The following is a 22,195-nucleotide window of genomic DNA, read 5'->3' as shown; positions in this document are numbered from 1 at the left end:
AGTTGTGGGGTCCACTAAATAGTGTATAATCTCTACCCAAACGTTCTAAAAACAAAACTTTTAGAACTTTTGGATAGGAGTTCTACACTATTTAGTGGATCCCACAACTACATACACATACAAAACATACATATATACATATTTATTTTTAGAACTCCAATGGGTAGAACCCCCATTGGAAGTGCTCTAAGAGCATGTGCATCGGTAGGTTTTTGACAGTATCTTAACATTTAAAGAAAATAAAAAAGAAAAGAAAATAAGAAAGAAAAAAGCAAAAGGTTCTTGCAGAAGCATTTTAACATACGGTTCTAACGGTCAAATGACAGGTTTACATTTTCTAAAAGCATTAAATTTTAATTGTACAATTTCAGTTACTTATAATATTATTACTTTTTGATTTTGATACTTATTTTTAGACATTCACCGTTAAAGATGCTCTAATGTACTACTACGAACTACTTCTTTCTGAGTTGTTGGCTCTAATTTTTGTATCGGGCTTTATTGCATAAACTGTGTTACGTTTTTGGGTGGTGTAGACGTGTTAGACTTTTTAAGTGGAAAATGTCTTCTGTTTTGTGTCCGGCCCGTTTCATAAACCATCCTTCAGGCCTGGTAAGGACTGGCGACGTCTAGGTCGAACCTTCCTCCCACAGACGCCGTTCTCTGCAGATGAAGACCATTGATAGCTCTGTGGCCGTTTCAACGTTTCATGTTACTCATCTTTATTGTTTCTTATCTTTATTTCCTCTCAAATCGTCATTACCCCACTATTTCGCATTGAATCCGACTCTTTCGCTTCCATTGTTGCTCAGTAGAGCTTCGGGTATAAATACCTCCTCATCCAGTCATGGTCATTACAGCTACGACAAGAATCAGAAAGTCACTTTTTTCAAGTTACGGTTATTACAATGGCGAATTCTCGAGTACTCCTTGCCGATTTGAAAGCAGGTCGCTGTTCAAACGTTGCGGAGGTCCGGTTGCTCAGGTTCTGGGAGGCCAGAAATGTTAGGAAAGGGGGAGAGCCGATGAGTGTTGATATGCTCTTTGTTGATGAAAATGTAAGGATCATGCCGTTTGCGATTGTTACATAAATATTGTCCTCACTTTAAATTTTTTTTTTCCTGATAGTCAACGCTAATGCAAGGATCGGTTGGCTAAGGTTTAGAGATCGTCTCAGTGAAGGCTCTCTCTACACGTTAACCGGATTTGACGTCACACGCAGCAACACGAATTTCCGTTTGTCTGATGCTCCTTTCTCAATCCGGTTCAATGAAGGAACCGAACTTGATAAGATTCCAGCGTCTGTTAGGCCCATACCTACGGAACTTTTCAGGTTCATGCCATGCAGCCAGATACTTGAGCTCGCAAACACTGGCAAGCAGCTTCCCGGTATGTAATTTTATGTTTAGTAGTTTGTACGGTTCTGTTATAGCATGTGTTAACGTAAACCCCATATATGTTGATCAGACATAATAGGTGAGTTGAGTGCAATCAGGAGCACAATTTCTTGAAAGGTTTTTGCTGTTTTATGAACACCATTTTAGACTGAATCTTCGACCGCATAACATTAATTGACTTTTCATTATTCATTCTCTGCAGTGGTGAAAACGTTTGTGTGAGTATGTTTGACTCCATGGCTCTTGCCTTTCATACCAAACTTGACAGTTATGTCTATATGTCTTTTTTTGTTACATGTTATTGGTTGCATCCAATTGTCTTTTTGTTTTTGACTTAAGTCTTATTATTTGACTATATGTTTTTTGTCAGGTCGTCTGTTTTTGAATGGTACTTCCGGCACACATCTTTACTTTGACTCTGAGACATCCGCCGGAAAATAATTGTTTGACACGTACGTCTCATAGTTTTACTTAGATTTACACAATTTGATGTTGTTGCAAGTAGAGCAAGTTTTAGATTTACTGATTTGCTGAACGTCTTCTCTTTTCAGGTTGCCAGGTCATGGGGCAGACCCAGGATCATCTACTTCGAAGGTTGAACCAATGACAATCTCTGAGCTTAACAAGTTCATTACCACTGCTGATTCACAGGTGCATTATCCTTTCTTATATCTACAAGTTGCAAGTTCTAAATTAATGAAACATGTTGAGCTTATTCTTGTGATTGAACTGCATCTTCAACACTTGACAGATAATAGAGTTTCTTTGCACCGCTGAGGTCACTGGTATCCAGCTAGATGACGGTTGGTGTTATATTGGCTGCTCCGGTTGCTCAAAAAAACTTATCCGGGAGATATCCTCTTTCACATGTGTTTCATCATGTAATGAAACTAATGCTGTTGCTGCTCTCAGGTTAGTAAGATTTGGCTTGTGTGTATTAATCATATTTAAAGTATATCATCAAGTTTGTGTGCATTGTCTATATGGTATATGAAAAGCTTCTCAATCATGAAGTTAAGCTGAAGACCAAGAACACTACCTCTACAGATCAGCCGATAACAGCTAATGCAGCTCAGGTCCGGAACTTCTCTTCCAACAACAATCGCAGGAACTCTCACAACTCGAACCGGAACAATAACAGAGGACAGCAAACTTGGCAACAACAACAGCAGTTTCCACCACGCTCCGACTCAGCCCCGCGCGGTTATCAGGGTCGCTGTCAGCTGTGTGGTCATCATGGACACAGCGCACGCCTCTGTACTCAACTCCAAGGGTCTTCGTATGCGCCTGCTACAGGGCAGCGGTACAACACACCAGCCCCAACCTCCTGGCAGCCGCGTGTGAACATGGCAATGGCACAGTCCTACAATCCGAACAATTGGATTCTCGACAGCGGTGCAACACATCATCTCACCACCGACTTGAGCAACCTCGCACTTCACCAGCCCTATACTGGCGGGGAAGAGGTCACTCTCGCTGATGGATCTACCATTCCAATCTCGCATACTGGTTCCTTTTCCTTAAACTCCCAAACTCGTCCTTTCGCCTTAAACAATGTCTTATATATTCCAAATTTACAGAAAAATCTTATTTCTGTATACCGTCTGTGCAATACTAACAATGTGTCTGTTGAATTTTTCCCTGCTCACTTTCAGGTGAAGGATCTCAGCACGGGGGTCCGATTGCTCCAAGGCAAAACTAAAGACGAGTTGTACGAGTGGCCGGTTACATCCCGCAATACCATCACCCTATTCGCCTCACCCACACCGAAAACCTCTCTCAGTTTTTGGCACTCGCGCTTGGGACACCCATCCTCTTCTATTTTACAATCTGTTGTTTCTCAATTTGCTTTACCTGTTTCTGATTCTTCTCAAAAACTTCCTTGTTCTCATTGCCTTATTAATAAAAGTCACAAACTTCCTTTTCATACAAACACAATCTCTTCTTCTCAACCCCTTCAGTATATCTATACAGATGTCTGGACTTCTCCCATTACTTCTATTGATCAATACGAATATTACCTTATCTTTGTTGATCACTTTACCCGTTATACATGGCTATACCCTCTCAAAAAAAAATCCCAAGTGCGCGAAACCTTCATACAGTTCAAAGCCGTTGTGGAGAAACACTTTGCTCTGCCTATCCGTAATCTCTACTCCGACAATGGAGGAGAGTTTTTAGTGTTGCGCCCGTTCTTAGCAACCCATGGCATCTCACATTTCACTTCGCCACCTCACACTCCTGAACACAATGGCATTGCGGAACGGAAACACCGTCACATAGTTGAGACTGGTCTGACTCTCCTACATCAGGCTGCAATCCCAACGCAGTACTGGACTTATGCTTTTGCTGCTGCGGTGTACTTGATCAACCGCCAGCCTTCACCGGTGCTCAAAAATCAGTCTCCATATGCAAAGCTCTTCAACAAGCCGCCTAACTATCTGAAGCTCAAGGTGTTTGGGTCTGCATGTTTCCCGTGGCTCCGTCCATATGCCAAAAATAAACTGGACAACCGCTGTCTACGATGTGTGTTCCTCGGCTACTCCCTTTCTCAAAGTGCATATCTGTGCCTTCACACTCCAACTGGCCGCATCTACACGTCTCGGCATGTCACATTTATTGAGTCGGAGTTCCCATACACCCCTCCTTCCACCTCAACAACCAGAGAAGAAGAGCCCGCTCAAACCACTTTCGCACCACCTACCATGATTCCTATCTCAACGCCTACACTCGTACACTCGTCTTCAACACCTCCCCCGGGCCAGGATCCTCACCAGACGACTTCGTCGTCAACTAGTTCTGCTTCTGCAGAGCATGATAATGCAGTGGGTTCAGGTCAGAGTTCACCGGCCACATCGTCAGGTAATGTGCAGACACACCAACCCGACATCACCACCACAAACTCCCAACCCTCTGTCTCAAACCCGCAACCTGAAGCAGCTCCCTCCCCGGTTCCGAACCCACAACCAGAACAACACAATGCTCACCCTATGAAAACCCGTTCCAAAAACAATATCACCAAACCAGCCAAAAAGCTAACTCTTTTAGCCCACACTACCAAACCTATGATCCCAACGACCCTAAACCAGGCCATGCGAGATGAGAATTGGCGTCGCTCCATGAGCGCTGAGTATGATGCTCAAATTGCCAATCATACATTTGAGTTGGTTCCACCGGCGCCTTCTCAGAATGTTATTAGCTCAAAATGGGTTCATACAATTAAATATTTGGCTAATGGTGATATTGACAGGTACAAGTCGAGATGGGTGGCTCGTGGTTTTACACAAGCGTATGGCATTGACTATGCAGAGACCTTCAGTCCCGTTGTGAAGTCAGTCTCCATCCGCCTTGTTCTTCACCTAGCCGTGACGCGCAACTGGCCGATCAAGCAACTTGATGTCAACAATGCGTTTCTCCAGGGCACTCTCTCTGAAGAAGTCTACGTCTCCCAACCACCAGGCTTTGTTGACCCCGATCGACCTCATCACGTCTGTCGTTTGAAGAAAGCTTTGTATGGCCTCAAACAGGCTCCCCGGGCTTGGTATCAGGAACTCAAATCTTTCCTTGGTCAAATGGGGTGTGTTAATTCTTGTGCTGATACATCGGTCTTCATCTACCTACATGGTTCTCACGTTCTCTACGTCCTCGTCTACGTCGACGACATCATCATCACCGGTAGCAGCCCTTCTTTGGTCTCTGCGTGCATACATGTTTTGGCCTCTCGCTTCTCTCTCAAAGATCCCACCGACTTACATTATTTTTTGGGAATTGAAGTCACACGCACTCGCACTGGCCTTCACTTGATGCAACGCAAGTACATTGTCGACTTGCTCACCAAGCTACATATGCTTGATGCGAAGCCTGTCTCTACGCCTCAAGCCACCACGCCAAAGCTCTCGCTATCGTCAGGTACTCCACTTCTCGATCCCAAGGAGTACCGGATGCTCATTGGAAGCCTTCAGTATCTCACTTATACTCGCCCAGACATCGCTTATAGTGTCAATCGTCTCTCGCAATTTATGCATAGACCCACTGACATTCATTGGCAAGCGGCAAAGCGCATCCTTCGCTATCTTGCAGGTTCATTGTCGCATGGTATCTTCCTCAACAAACAGTCACTTCTTCATCTCCATGCTTTCTCTGATGCCGACTGGGCAGGTGATACCGACGATTTTGTTTCCACAAATGCCTATATTGTGTACCTCGGTTCGACACCTATCGCATGGTCCTCTAAGAAACAGACTGGTGTCGCACGTTCCTCCACCGAGGCTGAGTACCGCTCAGTTGCAAATACAGCAGCAGAACTTTGTTGGATCTCGTCTCTTCTCCATGAACTTGGTGTTACCATACCTTCAATACCTACTGTCTACTGTGACAATGTAGGTGCTACTTATCTGAGTGCCAACCCGGTGTTCCACTCGAAAATGAAACACTTAGCTCTTGATTTTCATTTTGTCCGCAACAATGTTCAGTCTGGAGCTCTTCGTGTCACTCATGTCTCTACACGCGATCAACTAGCAGATGCATTGACAAAACCCTTGGCAAGATCACGGTTTCAAGAACTTATGTCCAAGATTGGAGTGATCAAACTCCCTCCACCTTGAGGGGGTGTGTAGAGAATAAGTATAGAAGGGTCTTTTAGTAAATATGTAATCCCTAGTATATACCTCTTGTATACAGTATAAATATTGTGGTATACATTCTAATAAACTTAATTCAGTCAATACATCTATAAAGTTCAAGTCACTAACGTTGTATAAAATCGGTACCGAGTGACGTTGTCTGTGTCAGACCACACTGACAGCGCATCTTTCCTATCTTTTGATATGGAGATGGCTAAACTGACTAACATTCAAACTTCTGAGGCTGCTCAAATTGTGGTATGACCTTTCATCAACCCCTCACCAATACTTGCTGATATGGTTGTTGCTATAGATATTTATAGAACAATGTTTCTCGGTGTCCAGGGGATTGGTGTTGATGCTCAGGTTGACACGGAGCTTCCTCAGTCCCTTGCTGATATTGTTGGAAAGACCTACACCTTTCAGCTCAAATTGAAAGATTTCAATTTCTCCTCCAAGCACCAAACATTCACTATCTCTCGCATCTTTCCGGAGCGACTGCTTGCACCCATGCCTGCCTTTGTCGTTGCTGTGTGTTTCTAATATGTAGTTAAATATGTTATTGTTTCCAGTGTCTTCAGTAATTATTATATTTGTTTGCTTCGTCCTTTATTGGAAGGAGCAGATGTTCCCGACGTTGCACCTCCTGAGATAGTGGCTCAACCACCAAATGCCAACGTTGGAACGACTTCCACTGGAGCAGACAGTCCAGCTTCATCTGATGCTTCAGCTGCTAAACGTCCACCAACGGCCAAGGATGAAGATGATGTTGACAAGACTTCCCCAAAGAAGGCACATGTGGAATGAGTCCATTGCTCCAGCTTGAACAACCACACCTGCTTCAGTTTCTAATTATGCTCTACTTTTTTCATTTCTTCTTTTGAACTATCTCGCTTTGTCTTTTAAGGTGTTGTGTCATGCTTTTGTGTTTTTCTTGTGGTTGTGAACTATTTCGATTTGGCTTTTAAATGAATGTGGTTGTTCGTTTTATTTTATAAATCTACACCTCTTCGTATATCATTGTACTTATCAAGACTTAGAAATTTTCTTATGGTTTGGAGATTTTGCAAAGTTGTAGCCATTACAGATATAACTGAGAAACGGGCAGCACATTTATAGTTCCCTTTTTGAACTATAATATAACATAACAGATATAACTGACATACGGGTTTTGTTTTTGTGACCATGACAAAATTGCTAAGTACATGCTTTAGTGTTTTTCATGTGGTTGGGAACTATTTCGCTTTGAAAAAAATTTCATAACAAAATTGCAAAGTACATACTTAAATTTTTCCTCATCGAGTTTGAAAATTTTGCATGGTTTTTCGGACTTACTTTGCATTTATAATATACTTTACTAAAAAACATAAGTTGCTCTGCAACAAACACAAAAACAAAAATATTAGAAGAAGATTGTCCAGCGTTCCCGTGCTGTACAAGCAACTAGGGAAAACAAAAACATTGCCGGGAAGAATGTCTCAGGCAAGGAGCACAACGACAAGGAAAAGCATATTAGACTCCTCACCTTTATAAATTCGTTATGGAGATTTTTCATACGTGACTTTTGGAATACACTTACCAAGAACAAACATATTAGAGACCCATGTAGAAGGAAAGCTTAGCCATACTGTGACTGCATACTAACCAAATGTCTTGCTCCTTTAATTAATAGTAACTGTAGAATGGTGTCTATACAACTCCCATTCAGTTGCACATTCAAAGTTATTTCAATGGCCAGCCGTTACAGACGTACACGCCTATTCTTCATCCTTACTGTTCTAATGCAAAATTTCTCTCTACGAAAGCTTAGCCAATAACGTTTCAGAAGTCATGGTAAAGACTCAAGATGAAGGTAAAACAAGAGCTAAAAGAGGGAGACCTTTCAAAAATCTTAATATTTCTGGAGCTTCTACAGCATCATCATCATCTACAGCGAAGAAAACCCATAAGAAAAGGAATGGTTAGTCCTAAACAAACTTCTTCCTTCTCTGTACAACTAGGTATTATGACTAACTCTAATCCTTTAAACTCGGATCATACAGCACCTGATCTAGAGAGACCTTGGTTTCAAGAGCAATATCTATCACTCACACCAGGCCTCTTTGTCGGCGAAATATCAGATGTAGCTCGCTCCAATGGTAAATCCTCTGTTATGCTTTGAAGTAATTCAATTTCTTTCCACATATTCTTTCACCCACTTTCCGGTACTCTTTTATACTCACAGTGGCTAATGGAAGACTGGCAAGACAAAGAAGACTTGCAATCCGCAGAAGCAAACGTGACAAGTTGCAACGGCCAGGCAAGCTAAAAACATACAAATACTTTGCAAAGCTTCCAACTGAGTTTAACAAAAATTACTAACATTTTTTTAAAAACAGCAACTCTTACTTCAAGTGGAAGCCGTCAAGGTATTATAAATCTACATGGTCATGTTACACATACTTTCCAGTACAATTGTGACTCAGACAAGATTTTTGAAATGGCAGTGAGGAGACGAAAACCAGATGTGAATAATTGGGAGTTGGTAACATGCTCTGCTTGTCAAGCTATTGTCTGGATTGGTGAGGCTGTGGTGCTGTCAGCAAGGCCGTGTGAAGCTGCCACCTAGACGTCACCCACCATCACCTTTGAAAGAGCTGTTTGATAGACCCTGTTTTATGCTACAGATTCGAGTTGCTAATGGAATGTTATCATTCACATCGATGGGTGGTCAGATTGACCACACTGTGACAGGTACTCCTGGACCCTTCGCATTTAGGCTCCATGGGCAGACTCACCACAGGATTGGCTCTCTCCTCCCACCTGAGGGCAATGCTCCTCAGTATCTGCAGATGTATATAGTGGACACAGAAAATGAAATAGCAAACAGAAAGAAGGCTTTCAGCAAAGGTACATCCTCTGTGGAGATTGATGACAGTTTGATAGCTGATTTAATCAAAATGTTGGATGAGAATAATCACCTGGCCAAAACTTTCCGTCATGCAAGAGATCGTCTTTTATCCGGTGATGCAGTTGAGTTCAGCCTCACCTTAGTAAATCAGAAGCATAGAGGGAGGCAATATGACTTGCCAACAGCTGGAGAGATTGGTGGCCTGATAATTGGTGATTTCAATTCAAAAACGGCAGGTAAAGACATTGTGCTTGAGTACAAATCAGCAAAGCTCCAGAGGATAAGCGATTTACACCCTCTATTTATGAGCCTTCAGTACCCATTACTCTTTCCATATGGAGAATACGGTTATGACGAGAAAATACCCTCTGATGTGTCTGTCAACTCTAAGATTAAAAGAGAATACATGACAATGAGAGAATACTATGCTCACCAGATCCAAACTAGACCATCTGAGGGTATGACTATCATCAAGTTAGGAAGGCTACTACACCAGTATATTGTCGATACTTACACTGCAACAGAGCAGGAGAGACTTCGGTTTATCAGACTTAACCAGAAGAAACTGCGAGCTGAATTATATACAAATGTCTGTGACGCCTTAGACAGTGGAGATACAGATGTTGCGCACATAGGGAGAAAAGTCATACTGCCTTCTTCATTCACTGCAGGACCCAGCTATATGTCTGAGAAGTATCAAGATGCCATGGCTCTTTGTCGATTTTATGGTAGCCCAAACCTTTTCATCACATTCACAGCAAACCCAAATTGGGTTGAACTGAAAGAGCACATGGACGCCTATGGAGGTGGCTCGCCCAACAATAGACCAGACCTTGAGTGCAGAGTTTTTAAACTTAAGCTTGACGAAATGATGTCAGACCTTAAGAAAGGTGTTTTCTTTCCAAAAATGGTTGCAGGTATATTGTAAGCTACGTTATATTCATACTTGTGGTATCCATGTCATACTTTACTCAGTTTCTTGACTAACAAGGTATTTTTATGCTATAAATTCAGTAGTCTACACGATCGAGTTTCAAAAACGGGGACTTCCCCACGCCCATATTCTTCTTTGGTTCGTAAGGATTTAGAGGGGAGGCCACAGCTGCAGATATTGATTAGTACATATCAGCTGAGCTCCCTGACAGAGACACAGACAGAGAGGGTTTCGAGTTGGTTGAGAGGCACATGATTCACGGGCCGTGTGGAAAAAGACGGCCACAGTCACCCTGCATGGAGAAAGGAGAGTGCACAAAGAAGTATCCTAAGGCCTACTCAAACAACACAAAGATTGATAAGTCTGGCTTTGCTGTTTACAGAAGACGTGTTCAGAGCAGCGCCTACGATTTGAAAGGAGCTGTGGAGCTAGGCAATCAATATGTGGTGCCTTATAGCCTAGCACTCCTCAAAAAATATCAAACCCATATCAATGTTGAGTGGTGCTGCAAGACCAGTGCTATTAAATATCTTTTCAAATACATAACTAAGGGGGTGGATCGAGCACTGCTACTGCTTCAGGAGAAGGGGAAGAGCAAAGAAGAGATAGAGAAGGAGAAGAAGCACCTTGAGCTTGATGAAATAGACAGATTTCAAGAATGCCGTTATATTTCAGCATGTGAGGCCTCATGGAGACTGTTTTCTTTTCACATCCACCACAACCAGCCTTCAGTAATGAAACTGGAACTTCACCTTCCAGGGAAGCACAGGGTTCTAATTGATCCCACTAAGAGTTAAGAGGAAGTTCTCTCAAGAGAAGATATCGAGAAAACAATGCTCACTGCGTATTTTGCTGCAAACGCCAAATATGAAGAAGCAAGGGAGCTTACGTACATTCAGTTTCCATCCCGGTTTGTCTACCACAGTGACATAAAAGAATGGACACCACGGAAGCAGGGTACAGCAATAGGTCAAGTCCCCAATGTCCACCCAGCTGCAGGCGACTTATACTACCATAGAATCATCGTCAATATTGTTAAAGGAGCACTTGGTTTTGAACACCTCGCCACTGTAGGCACTACAACATTTGAGGAGTATCGGGATGCATGCTATGCGCTTGGCTTATTGGACGACGATAATGAATGGCATGATGCTATAGTTGAGCCATCTTTCTGGGCAACAGGTCGTCAGCTAAGGAGGTTATTCATCACGGTCTTGATCTACTGTGAGGTTGGAAACCCTCTCAAGCTTTGGAATCATGTGTGGAACATCTTGGCTGAGGATATTTTGTATATGAAACAGAGGGAATTTCATTTTCCAGGCTTGATTCTACAGGACGAGGAGTTGAAGCAGTATACATTAATGGAGATAGAAAGACTCCTCAAAGAGAATGATAAATCACTGGCTGATTTCCCTGGCATGCCAAAACCAAATACCAGTGTTCTTCAGGAGATATCAAACACAGTTCTCCGGCATGAGCTCAACTATGACACGGAAAAAGAAGCTGCAGAGCATGACAAACTTTTTACCACGATGAATGAGGACCTGAAAAGCATCTACACCTCTGTTATAGATTCTGTCAACAACAAATCTGGCCAGTTGTTCTTTGTTTATGGGGCTGGGGGAACCGGGAAGACTTTTTTATACAGAACTATTATTGCAAAACTTCGATCAGTTGGTAAAGTGGTGATACCAGTGGCGTCAGCTGGGATTGCAGCATTGTTATTACCAGGAGGAAGAACAGCGCACTCCCGCTTCAAGCTTCCTCTCAAATTGAGCGAAACATCTCTCTGTGAGATTAAATATGGTTCTATGTTGGCAAATCTGATCTCCAAAGCAGACTTGATCATATGGGACGAGGCTCCTATGGCTCACCGTCAAACGTTTGAAACGTTGGACCACACACTTAGAGACCTACAAGCTATGGAGGATTCAGCAGCTGCTGATAAACCTTTTGGTGGAAAGACAAATCTTCTTGGGGGGGATTTCAGACAGATTTTGCCTGTTATAACTCAGGGTTCTGTGTTTCAAAAAAAAAATTCAGAGTTCTAGGCATGACACAGTCAGAGCTTCTATCAGTAAGTCCTACCTCTGGCCCTTTGAACAAGTCCACACTTTATCCATCAACATGAGACTGAGCCAAGCTGACAAAGAATTTGCAAAGTGGATACTCGAAGTTGGTAATGGAACAGCGCCAACTGTGGCAACAGAGGGTAGATGTGGAGAGGAAAGTGAGCAGGTTCTAATAGGAGAGGAGTTCATGATTCCGATATCTGATCATCCCCAACAGGCTATCTCAGAAGCTGCTTATCCAGACTTCATAAAGAATTACTTAAACCGGACCTATTTAACAGAAAGAGCTATCTTAGCACCCACAAACGCCAGTGCCAATGAGATCAACTCCTATCTTCTGTCTAAGGTTCCATCCGCAGAGAAAGAGTATTTGAGTTCAGACAGTGTTGCTTTTGAGAGCACACCAGAGGAGGATTTTACAAATAATTACACTCAAGAATACTTAAACTCACTAGAGTTTCAAGGTTTGCCACCGCATAAACTATGTGTGAAGGTTGGTGCTCCTGTGATGATGTTGCGCAATCTGGACCAGTATAATGGGCTATGCAATGGAACACGAATGGTTGTTTCACGGTTGGGCCACAGAGTTCTAGAGGCTGAGCTTTTAACAGGGACTCATGTTGGAGACAGAGTGCTTATTCCGAGGATACAGTTATCCCCAACAGACAGTATACATCCTTTTACTTTTCGCAGAAGGCAATATCCAATTAGGCTGTGTTATGCGATGACAATAAATAAGAGCCAAGGTCAGTGTCTGAAACAGGTTGCACTCTACCTTCCTAGACCAGTTTTTAGTCATGGCCAGCTGTATGTTGCTCTCTCACGAGTCACTACTCCAGAAGGATTGAAGATACTTGATGACAGTGAAGGCACGACAAGGAAAGACGTTGTTACTAATATTGTCTACCGAGAGATATTCAGCAATCTCCAGACCAGTAAGTCACTTACAACCAAACCCTGATCAATATACTTCGACCTAAAAACATTATATACGAACCTAATCTTCACTCTGATCGTTACAGGAACAGCATAGGATCCCGTCCAGTACGTAATACCACAGAAGACAGCAACTGACGGTTTTCATGAGATGATGTGGTGAACCAATATTTAGACTACTCTTTTTTCAAATTGGCAGACAATTTTTTAAGTCACAGACTCGACCATTCTAAACACCAGATGTTTCTTACTTTTTATGCAACATATTTGTCTCGCGACCAAATATCTTAGTCTCGCAAATATCAATTACAGTCAAAATCCGTAGCCTATCTAGCAAGCTCTATATTAATATTACGAGACTGTAATAAAGACTTTGTTAGAGAAATTTTGTTTCAGATTTTTTTAAAAAAGTCAGTTTGTTAGAGTTTTACAAAGTTCTAGGACATTTAAATAAATCCAATAACTTTATAAAATAAAACCATGAATAAATAAAAAAAAATTATGCTTACACTTTTTGGATAAAAATACACTCACAATATTCGAATCCACCATCATTAAACCCGTGTGCGGATAAAGGAATATTTAATCAATCATACCAAATTACTAAACCAAAAAACCAACCTTATCAAAATACCTTGCGGAACACGTCAAAGAATTTAAGCAAATCCCTACGCTCATTCCATAACAGAAACCGTCAAATCTTCATAAAAAAGGCAAGCCGGAATCACCAATCTGTCCTTCCGGATCCTTTCAATATAGTATTACAGTATAAAACTAAGAAGCCGCACCGCACCCAAGAACAAAAACTAACATAGCCCTATCATTTAAACAACCATGGAAAATCCCAGCAACTTCTCTCTCTTAGAATCATTACCCAGAGACTTGCGTGTGGAAATCCTTTCACGCGTTGCATCTTCATCCCGGGAAGATATCCGCAATTGCCTAACCCTTTCCAAAAGAATCTCAACATCTGTTGTAGATGATCAAGTCTTCAAACGCCTCAACTTGCGACCACAAGCCATGACTCCTCTGGTCACATATGGCTACCACCAACTTATGGAAAAATGTCTCAAAAGTGGAAATCCAGTTGCACACTTTGTCCAGGAAAGCACCACAGTGGGACTTTTCCACCTTCAAAAGTCTGCGGAAGGTCTCTATGACAATGCAACCTATCTTTACGGCATACTTATGTTGTTTACAGGAAACCGAGTGGAGGGAAATACGTTCTTACGTAGCCTTGGTTGGGAGACAAGCAAACGTCGAGGTGATCGTTGCTGGCGTCAAAACAAAGTATTTATTACGGTGTCGTTATATTCTAATAATAGCTTATCAATAATTTTAAAATTGTCTACCAATTTATATTTTAATAATAGTTTATAATAGTTTAATAATCAGACCATCCTTTTAAATCCAACACCCTAAATATGTTTGCTGCAATGACTGTACTAATATGTTGAAATAAACACCACGAAGAAACAGCCTCTACCTATATCTATTAGAAACCCACAACAACATATTTTTCAAAATCACAAACACAGACATCCGCTTCCGCTAACTCTATGAAAACACTTATAAACGTTTCAATCCACTAAATCTGAGAAAACCAAACACCATACATCCTCCTCATTATTATCGAAGACTGAAGATATTTCTAACACAAATTGCATGATTTGGTTTTGCTCCGAGTCTATAAACATTAACATTAACAAAGAAAAACATTAGCTCTTCATACAGCTGCAGATATATATTACACGGTAACATAAATTTGACACAAATAAGATTTACGAACATAATTACTGCACAATAAAATATCAAAAATAAGACCACACAATTATTCTACACATTTTTTTTTTTAAAGAATACCCTCATTTATCGACCCCAAAATATAAACACTTTCATTACACTAACTTCCCCTAAAGACCATACCCATTTCAACACTTTTTAAACATGACGAACCTTTCAACTACATTTAACTATACATACACTCCTAACAACTAAATACCAGAACACAAGATTTTGAAAACTGAATCAAATAAAATATCCGACTCCGGCGCGTAACTCCGGAAAACCCCTAGTATAAAATAATAGTTGAGTTTCTTCAATTATTTTCCTTCGTCAAGTAAAAGAATAAATTAAACAGCTACTTTATTAATCGAAACTCAAGTCTTTAAAAATGATGTAATAAAAAAGTTAAAACATTGGAAAACAAAAATAAAATACTTTAGCAACCGCATTGATGAAGCATCATGTGAATGGTCGACTCATGCTTGATATGGCACTCAGCTATAGTCCAACTGTCCTCAAGCGACTTGCCTTGAAAAATCATCGCCTGCTGGTCCGCTGGAGTGCCATTAATCTCCTCCAACTTAGTCTTAACTTTTCCAATGGTAACGGATCTCTTAACCTGGAGGGTGTAGGTCGTGCCGTTAAGAGTCACTACAAATATATACATGGCTACTCACTACGACCCGAAGGACCAAGTCGCAAAACTAATTCACTCATCGGCTCCCCATGGATCTTAACGTCGATAGTGTTGGAGCTAATTCAACCTCTAAATTTATGCTCTTTCCCTTTAACGTCTTCATGGAGATCTGCATTGCAAACGAAACTTCTCTTCTCTCTCTAACCCTCTCTTTGGGGTTGTGTTTTATAGTACCTCAGTAGCAGAGGTAGCATTCGTCCTTTCTCGTTCCGGATTCAAATTCTTTTTTGGTTCCCGGCTTACTCTAAGCTAGACAAAATCCCTTCTTTCAAAGTCACTAGAAAGATAATAAAAGAATCAAAAGGTCTAATGAGCTAACCAATCCTCCTATCCTATGGAAATGCTTTCTTAAACTCTGATTGCTCTTGCCGACTCGGAACGAAGAGTTAGAGGTGAAAATAAGTCATTCTTTCTTATTGGCTTCTCTCCAGGTGGGTCACCCAGAGCGAGGGATGTTAATAAGTCACTAACTACAGTGCCAAAGAAAAAGGCTTGCATGCGCGGGATAGCTTGAAGAACGAGTACCGGGAGAAAAGACCTTCTTTTAAGTCACCATGTGCAGCAAATTTTTTTTAATCTAACTTATATTTAAAAATAAATTTTATTAAATATTATAGATTTTACTATTTTCTTACTAATATTTAATATATATTTGATATATATTAAATCAATTTGTATAAAACTAATAAAAATAATATAAAATTGTATAATTATCAAATATTTAACATAAACAATATTTATAAAATTTGTAGATATATAAGACTAATGATCTTACGATTAGATATTTAAATTTTAAAAAAATTGTAGAAATTTTTGAAAGGTTTAGTAATACAAATTGTATAAGTATACAAAATAATAATATTTTGAAATTTAAAATGTTATATATAAATATATTTATTTTATAGATGATGTATGAGTTATTACCATATTTTAAAAAAGTTTACCAAAAAAAATTTCAATATTAAATGTAATGTATGAATTATTATCATATTCTAATAAGTTTGCCAAAAATATAAATCATTAAATGAAATTATTTATGTCATATTTTTCCGGAATTCATGTCATCAATTCAGTAGCTATGTCATATTTGTTTTGTAAAATTGATTATAGAAAAGATATGTGGCAAAATCACTTCGCAAAATATAGTGCAGGGGATCGGAGAACAGAGTTATCTGTTTTACAGTTTCCCATGAGATTATTTTGACCCTTTTTGGAAAACGTGGTCATTGATTAAAGCTATTAATGATCGTTGACAAAGCCAAATGCTGAAGATATTTCTAACACAAATTGCATGATTTGGTTTTGCTCCGAGTCTATAAACATTAACATTAACAAAGAAAAACATTAGCTCTTCATACAGCTGCAGATATATATTACACGGTAACATAAATTTGACACAAATAAGATTTACGAACATAATTACTGCACAATAAAATATCAAAAATAAGACCACACAATTATTCTACACATTTTTTTTTTTAAAGAATACCCTCAACCCCAAAATATAAACACTTTCATTACACTAACTTCCCCTAAAGACCATACCCATTTCAACACTTTTTAAACATGACGAACCTTTCAACTATATTTAACTACATACACTCCTAACAACTAAATACCAGAACACAAGATTTTGAAAACTGAATCAAATAAAATATCCAAATCCGGCGCGTAGCGCCGGAAAACCCCTAATATAAAATAATAGTTGAGTTTCTTCAATTATTTTCCTTCGTCAAGTAAAAGAATAAATTAAACAGCTACTTTATTAATCGAAACTCAAGTCTTTAAAAATGATGTAATAAAAAAGTTAAAACATTGGAAAACAAAAATAAAATACTTTAGCAACCGCATTGATGAAGCATCATGTGAATGGTCGACTCATGCTTGATATGACACTCAGCTATAGTCCAACTGTCCTCAAGCGACTTGCCTTGAAAAATCATCGCCTGCTGGTCCGCTGGAGTGCCATTAATCTCCTCCAACTTAGTCTTAACTTTTCCAATGGTAACGGATCTCTTAACCTGGAGGGTGTAGGTCGTGCCGTTAAGAGTCACTACAAATATATACATGGCTACTCACTACGACCCGAAGGACCAAGTCGCAAAACTAATTCACTCATCGGCTCCCCATGGATCTTAACGTCGATAGTGTTGGAGCTAATTCAACCTCTAAATTTATGCTCTTTCCCTTTAACGTCTTCATGGAGATCTGCATTGCAAACGAAACTTCTCTTCTCTCTCTAACCCTCTCTTTGGGGTTGTGTTTTATAGTACCTCAGTAGCAGAGGTAGCATTCGTCCTTTCTCGTTCCGGATTCAAATTCTTTTTTGGTTCCCGGCTTACTCTAAGCTAGACAAAATCCCTTCTTTCAAAGTCACTAGAAAGATAATAAAAGAATCAAAAGGTCTAATGAGCTAACCAATCCTCCTATCCTATGGAAATGCTTTCTTAAACTCTGATTGCTCTTGCCGACTCGGAACGAAGAGTTAGAGGTGAAAATAAGTCATTCTTTCTTATTGGCTTCTCTCCAGGTGGGTCACCCAGAGCGAGGGATGTTAATAAGTCACTAACTACAGTGCCAAAGAAAGAGGCTTGCATGCGCGGGATAGCTTGAAGAACGAGTACCGGGAGAAAAGACCTTTTAAGTCACCATGTGCAGCAAATTTTTTTTAATCTAACTTATATTTAAAAATAAATTTTATTAAATATTATAGATTTTACTATTTTCTTACTAATATTTAATATATATTTGATATATATTAAATCAATTTGTATAAAACTAATAAAAATAATATAAAATTGTATAATTATCAAATATTTAACATAAACAATATTTATAAAATTTGTAGATATATAAGACTAATGATCTTACGATTAGATATTTAAATTTTTAAAAAATTGTAGAAATTTTTGAAAGGTTTAGTAATACAAATTGTATAAGTATACAAAATAATAATATTTTGAAATTTAAAATGTTATATATAAATATATTTATTTTATAGATGATGTATGAGTTATTACCATATTTTTAAAAAGTTTACCAAAAAAAATTTCAATATTAAATGTAATGTATGAACTATTATCATATTCTAATAAGTGTGCCAAAAATATAAATCATTAAATGAAATTATCTATGTCATATTTTTTCGGAATTCATGTCATCAATTCAGTAGCTTTGTCATATTTGTTTTGTGAAATTGATTATAGAAAAGATATGTGGCAAAATCACTTCGCAAAATATATTGCAGGGGATCGGAAAACAGAGTTATCTGTTTTACAGTTTCCCATGAGATTATTTTGACCCTTTTTGGAAAACGTGGTCATTGATTAAAGCTGTTAATGATCGTTGACAAAGCCAAATGCTACCCTTTGGTTTCTCTTTTAATATGTTTTTTTTTTACTAAAGAAAATGGTTAAATCCGGATCTATTAAAGACACAAATCTAATTTTTGGGTAGAGGTATAGCTAGCCCACGGATAGACCCTATTCTGGGCATTCAAATGAGCCAAAAGCAATAGCATATATCCGTGTGGCCAGCGGAGTTCGAACCAGGGTTCGCCGTATTGGATATATTCCTTCGATCGCCACTGGATTACCACCACCGGATAGACGTTGACCCGGGCATTTAATATGTTGCCATGTTACACTTTCTGTGTTCACTCAACTGTTAGTACAAGTTCTACAAATTCTAGATCATGAGCCATATATTCGAGAATCCGGGGTGTTTTTCACGCAAAGAAATCTACGTGCATATTTGAATCATTTAAAGAACCCTAATATCTTTTGTTTCATGACTAATTTTCAGTCAAAGTGTCAAGCCCTTGTAAAACATAACCGAGTTTTTATATATTAAAATTTCTTTGTTTATTTTGTAATAGCCAAGAAACATATATAGTATCTTGCAAGAAATGGGATTAACGACGGCGGTGTGCCTGAGAAACAGCAGGCTATAGGTGCATTAATCTATGTAGAAACCACAAATTCCTTACAGATTATTCATACTAGTTTTATATCACTAGACTAATTTCACTCTAGAGTGTGTTTAACAATGTTTTATCTAACACTTTGGTAACCACATTCTAAATAGTTATATATCACTATGACTGATGATTTTAACAGTGTGTTTGGCTTTCTTGCTATTATTGGCACTTCCTTTCGTATTCGAAACTCATGATTTTCAAATATTCGACTGACAGAAACATTAACGAAAGTATTCGGCAATCAACGAAGCTCCTTTACGGCCCCGTTAAAGTCATTGGGCTGGGCTCTCTTGTTTGCCAAAACCCGACGCAGAACGACCCGCTTCTCGTCTCTCTACTCAAAAACATTCTACTGTTTTCCCCATAGATTCTTCCCATCATCTATGGCGATATAATCAGTTCGACGGAGGTGTGCCTACAGTGTGTTGAAAAAGTCATTCACCTTATGCCCCGAATAATATTATCTTTTTTAGGACCCAAAAATTTTAAATAATTTATAGTCTAATTGTTTTGTTTTATTTTATATAAAAAACTTTCCAAGAGAATCGAGTACCTCACTTTCTGAATCTATGTTTTTTCTTATATGACATAATATAGCATATTTACATAATAAATGTATTTTTGTAAGTGTTAACTTGTGTATTTGGCGAATTTTGGCGAATGTCATATATTGTATTAGAAAAAAAAAATTATTATAGTTGTATATAATTTTATTTTTTAAACTTGTCTTAGGCCCCTAAAACCCTTCTCATGACACTGTCAGTCCAGCTACACGTATCCCACCTCCGTTGATACTTGGGGTTAAAGAAGTGGTAGCAACATCCCTTTTGTGAGAATGTCATTTTCACATAATACTCGAAGTATTAATCATTTTTGGGGAATTTCTAAGAAATTATATCCTCTAGTTTGATGTTTAAAAAAAATAATATATTCAGCTCCTGATATTTTTCTTCTATTTTTCTGCGAAGTATATTGTAGTCTGTAGATCACACTCACATGTCTACATTACTGATTTCTAACCGAATACTAAAAATGGAATTAGACAAAATAAACTAAAAAGGATATTTCAAGCATTAACAATGTTTTGCCGATTTTAAACGACACAAGAACATATATTCCTTAGCCCCAAGATAAATTCCTTCGAATTTTGGTTAGAAATCCGTTGGAAATTTCTGACCGATGTCCGACGACTGTGTTCGGTTGGAAATTTCTGACAGATTTCTGACAGATTTCGGATGGATAATATTTTAAATTATTGTCGTCGGAAAACGGTCAGAAATTTCTGACCGTTTTCTGACTTTGTAGCCGTCGGAAAGCTCTGACCAAATCAGATTTCTGTTGGAAAAAAATATCGGTCAGAAGTTCGGTCAAAAAAAACCTTATTTCTTGTAGTGAGCTACTTGTGTATCGAAATATCAAAAGCAATACTGATCATATTCTGTAAAACAAAGAAAGACATTATTTTAGAAAATGCAACCCCGCTGCACAATGACAAGATTTGAGTCAGGCTTGATGTTGTAGTGAGCTACGGTGTGACTGTTTTCGAGCTTGGTGCCAAGAAAGTTAAGATTCAGCTGATCCACCGGTAGGCCACCCTGATCATGGATCATGGTCTTGATTTTCTTAATGGTATCGGATCCCTTCATTTGTAGGATGAATTTTTTCTCCTTTATAGCCGATACAAAAATCCGCATGAGTGCATCCGGACCTTGATAGGCATCACTATCACCATTCAAACCAAGAACCAACTGACGAGTGAGTCCATAGATCTTGAGATCGATGGTCGTGGAGCTATCCTCTACCTCTAGGTTGATGTTTTCCCCCTTGACATTCTTGATAGAAATATGCATTTCAAGCTTTTTGGTTTCTCTCTTTTCACTCTTTGGGGTTTTCTTTTATATACTTACATCTTTGGGAGGAAATTATCTGTTAACTATATTTTCCCAAATCTTCAAACAAAATTTTTTACATTTTCCCAATGATATCATTTACTATTGCCTATGTTGACCGTTTACTTGACTATAGACTTCAAGTTATTACTGACCGACGGTTGTGAAAGCACCTGCATGTTTGCCTTTGGTTTCTTTCTCAAAATTTGAAAGTAATGATACAAAGATTTATACACAAATTAAGAAACTGTAAAAAAAATTACGAAAGTGAAACATTATTTACTAATTAAATGCTAACGGTAAAACAATTTGCATAATACAAATAATCAAAATACTTTATTCTTTATTTTTTTCATTGAAACCATTGTATAATTTGATATAAAGTTTTCTTAATTTCTAAACATAATACTATAATAATGTATGTTAACTATCCTGGTACAAGAGAATGTGTACGTTAACTATTTTCGGGTATGAAAATATAATTAGAGCAAGAAAAATTTGGTCGTCCTATATGTTGTTTAGCTAATGAATGTTAGTGCAACCTCAGTAAACCCCCAATGTAAAGAATAGTCCCTTATTATTAAAAGGGAAGCAAATAAAAAGAGAAACCTTAGAAATGTACTATATTTACATTGGTGCCATTATTGCGGCGAATCACACAAACATGGTTTCTCAGACTGATTTTGAAAAAATTCACGCCCATCTTAGCTATTTACCATTATTGCCACTGGACTGATCCCAACATTTAATTGCATGTTCCTTATTTATTTATAATAATAAAACAGAGTTTTTTTCCACCACATCATCAAAATGTATAGGGCAATTTGTGACACGTGTCACCTTAAAAAAAAAGTTATGAAACTCATTTTTTCTCTTTCTTTTTGCGTTCTCTGATTGGGCCTTATGTTTCTTTCATTTAGGCTTCTTGTGCTCATTTCGTTTTTTTATGAATAGGTTCTGTGATTTGGGTTTTTATGTGTGTGATTGATTATCT

The 22,195-nt window shown here is 38.7% G+C and overlaps 4 protein-coding genes across 4 annotated transcripts; 3 read left to right on the top strand and 1 right to left on the bottom strand.

Annotated features, from left to right (window-relative positions):
• The first annotated feature begins 6,134 nt into the window (after window positions 1–6,134).
• On the top strand, window positions 6,135–10,773 carry LOC106425566. Its single transcript, XM_048763554.1, has 3 exons — window positions 6,135–6,277; window positions 6,365–6,550; window positions 6,645–10,773. Exon 3 carries the CDS (start codon window positions 8,677–8,679, stop codon window positions 9,835–9,837), a length of 1,161 nt encoding a protein of 386 aa, XP_048619511.1. The 5' UTR covers window positions 6,135–6,277; window positions 6,365–6,550; window positions 6,645–8,676; the 3' UTR covers window positions 9,838–10,773.
• On the top strand, window positions 10,677–11,894 carry LOC106425565 (ATP-dependent DNA helicase RRM3-like). Its single transcript, XM_022706645.2, has one exon. It carries the CDS (start codon window positions 10,677–10,679, stop codon window positions 11,892–11,894), a length of 1,218 nt encoding a protein of 405 aa, XP_022562366.2.
• Window positions 11,895–11,947: 53 nt separating this feature from the next.
• On the top strand, window positions 11,948–15,816 carry LOC106410623 (ATP-dependent DNA helicase pif1-like). Its single transcript, XM_048763555.1, has one exon. The coding sequence runs from the start codon at window positions 11,971–11,973 to the stop codon at window positions 12,874–12,876; it is 906 nt and encodes a 301-aa protein (XP_048619512.1). The 5' UTR covers window positions 11,948–11,970; the 3' UTR covers window positions 12,877–15,816.
• A 4,858-nt stretch (window positions 15,817–20,674) lies between these two features.
• Window positions 20,675–21,614, bottom strand: LOC106410613 (ubiquitin-like). The gene has a single exon (XM_013851159.3). The coding sequence runs from the start codon at window positions 21,160–21,162 to the stop codon at window positions 20,776–20,778; it is 387 nt and encodes a 128-aa protein (XP_013706613.1). The 5' UTR covers window positions 21,163–21,614; the 3' UTR covers window positions 20,675–20,775.
• Between the last annotated feature and the right edge of the window lie 581 nt (window positions 21,615–22,195).

The sequence above is a fragment of the Brassica napus genome, chromosome C7 (genome assembly GCF_020379485.1).
Source record: "Brassica napus cultivar Da-Ae chromosome C7, Da-Ae, whole genome shotgun sequence".
Taxonomy (NCBI): Eukaryota; Viridiplantae; Streptophyta; class Magnoliopsida; order Brassicales; family Brassicaceae; genus Brassica; species Brassica napus.
The sequence above is the reverse complement of the archived record's forward strand: the minus strand, read 5'-3'. Positions and strand labels throughout refer to the sequence as shown.

Bases quoted from the DNA above. Each gene is read 5' to 3' on its own strand.
- LOC106425566 (XM_048763554.1), top strand. From the start codon at position 8,677: ATGCTACAGATTCGAGTTGCTAATGGAATGTTATCATTCACATCGATG.
- LOC106425565 (XM_022706645.2), top strand. From the start codon at position 10,677: ATGCTCACTGCGTATTTTGCTGCAAACGCCAAATATGAAGAAGCAAGG.
- LOC106410623 (XM_048763555.1), top strand. From the start codon at position 11,971: ATGAGACTGAGCCAAGCTGACAAAGAATTTGCAAAGTGGATACTCGAA.
- LOC106410613 (XM_013851159.3), bottom strand. From the start codon at position 21,162: ATGCATATTTCTATCAAGAATGTCAAGGGGGAAAACATCAACCTAGAG.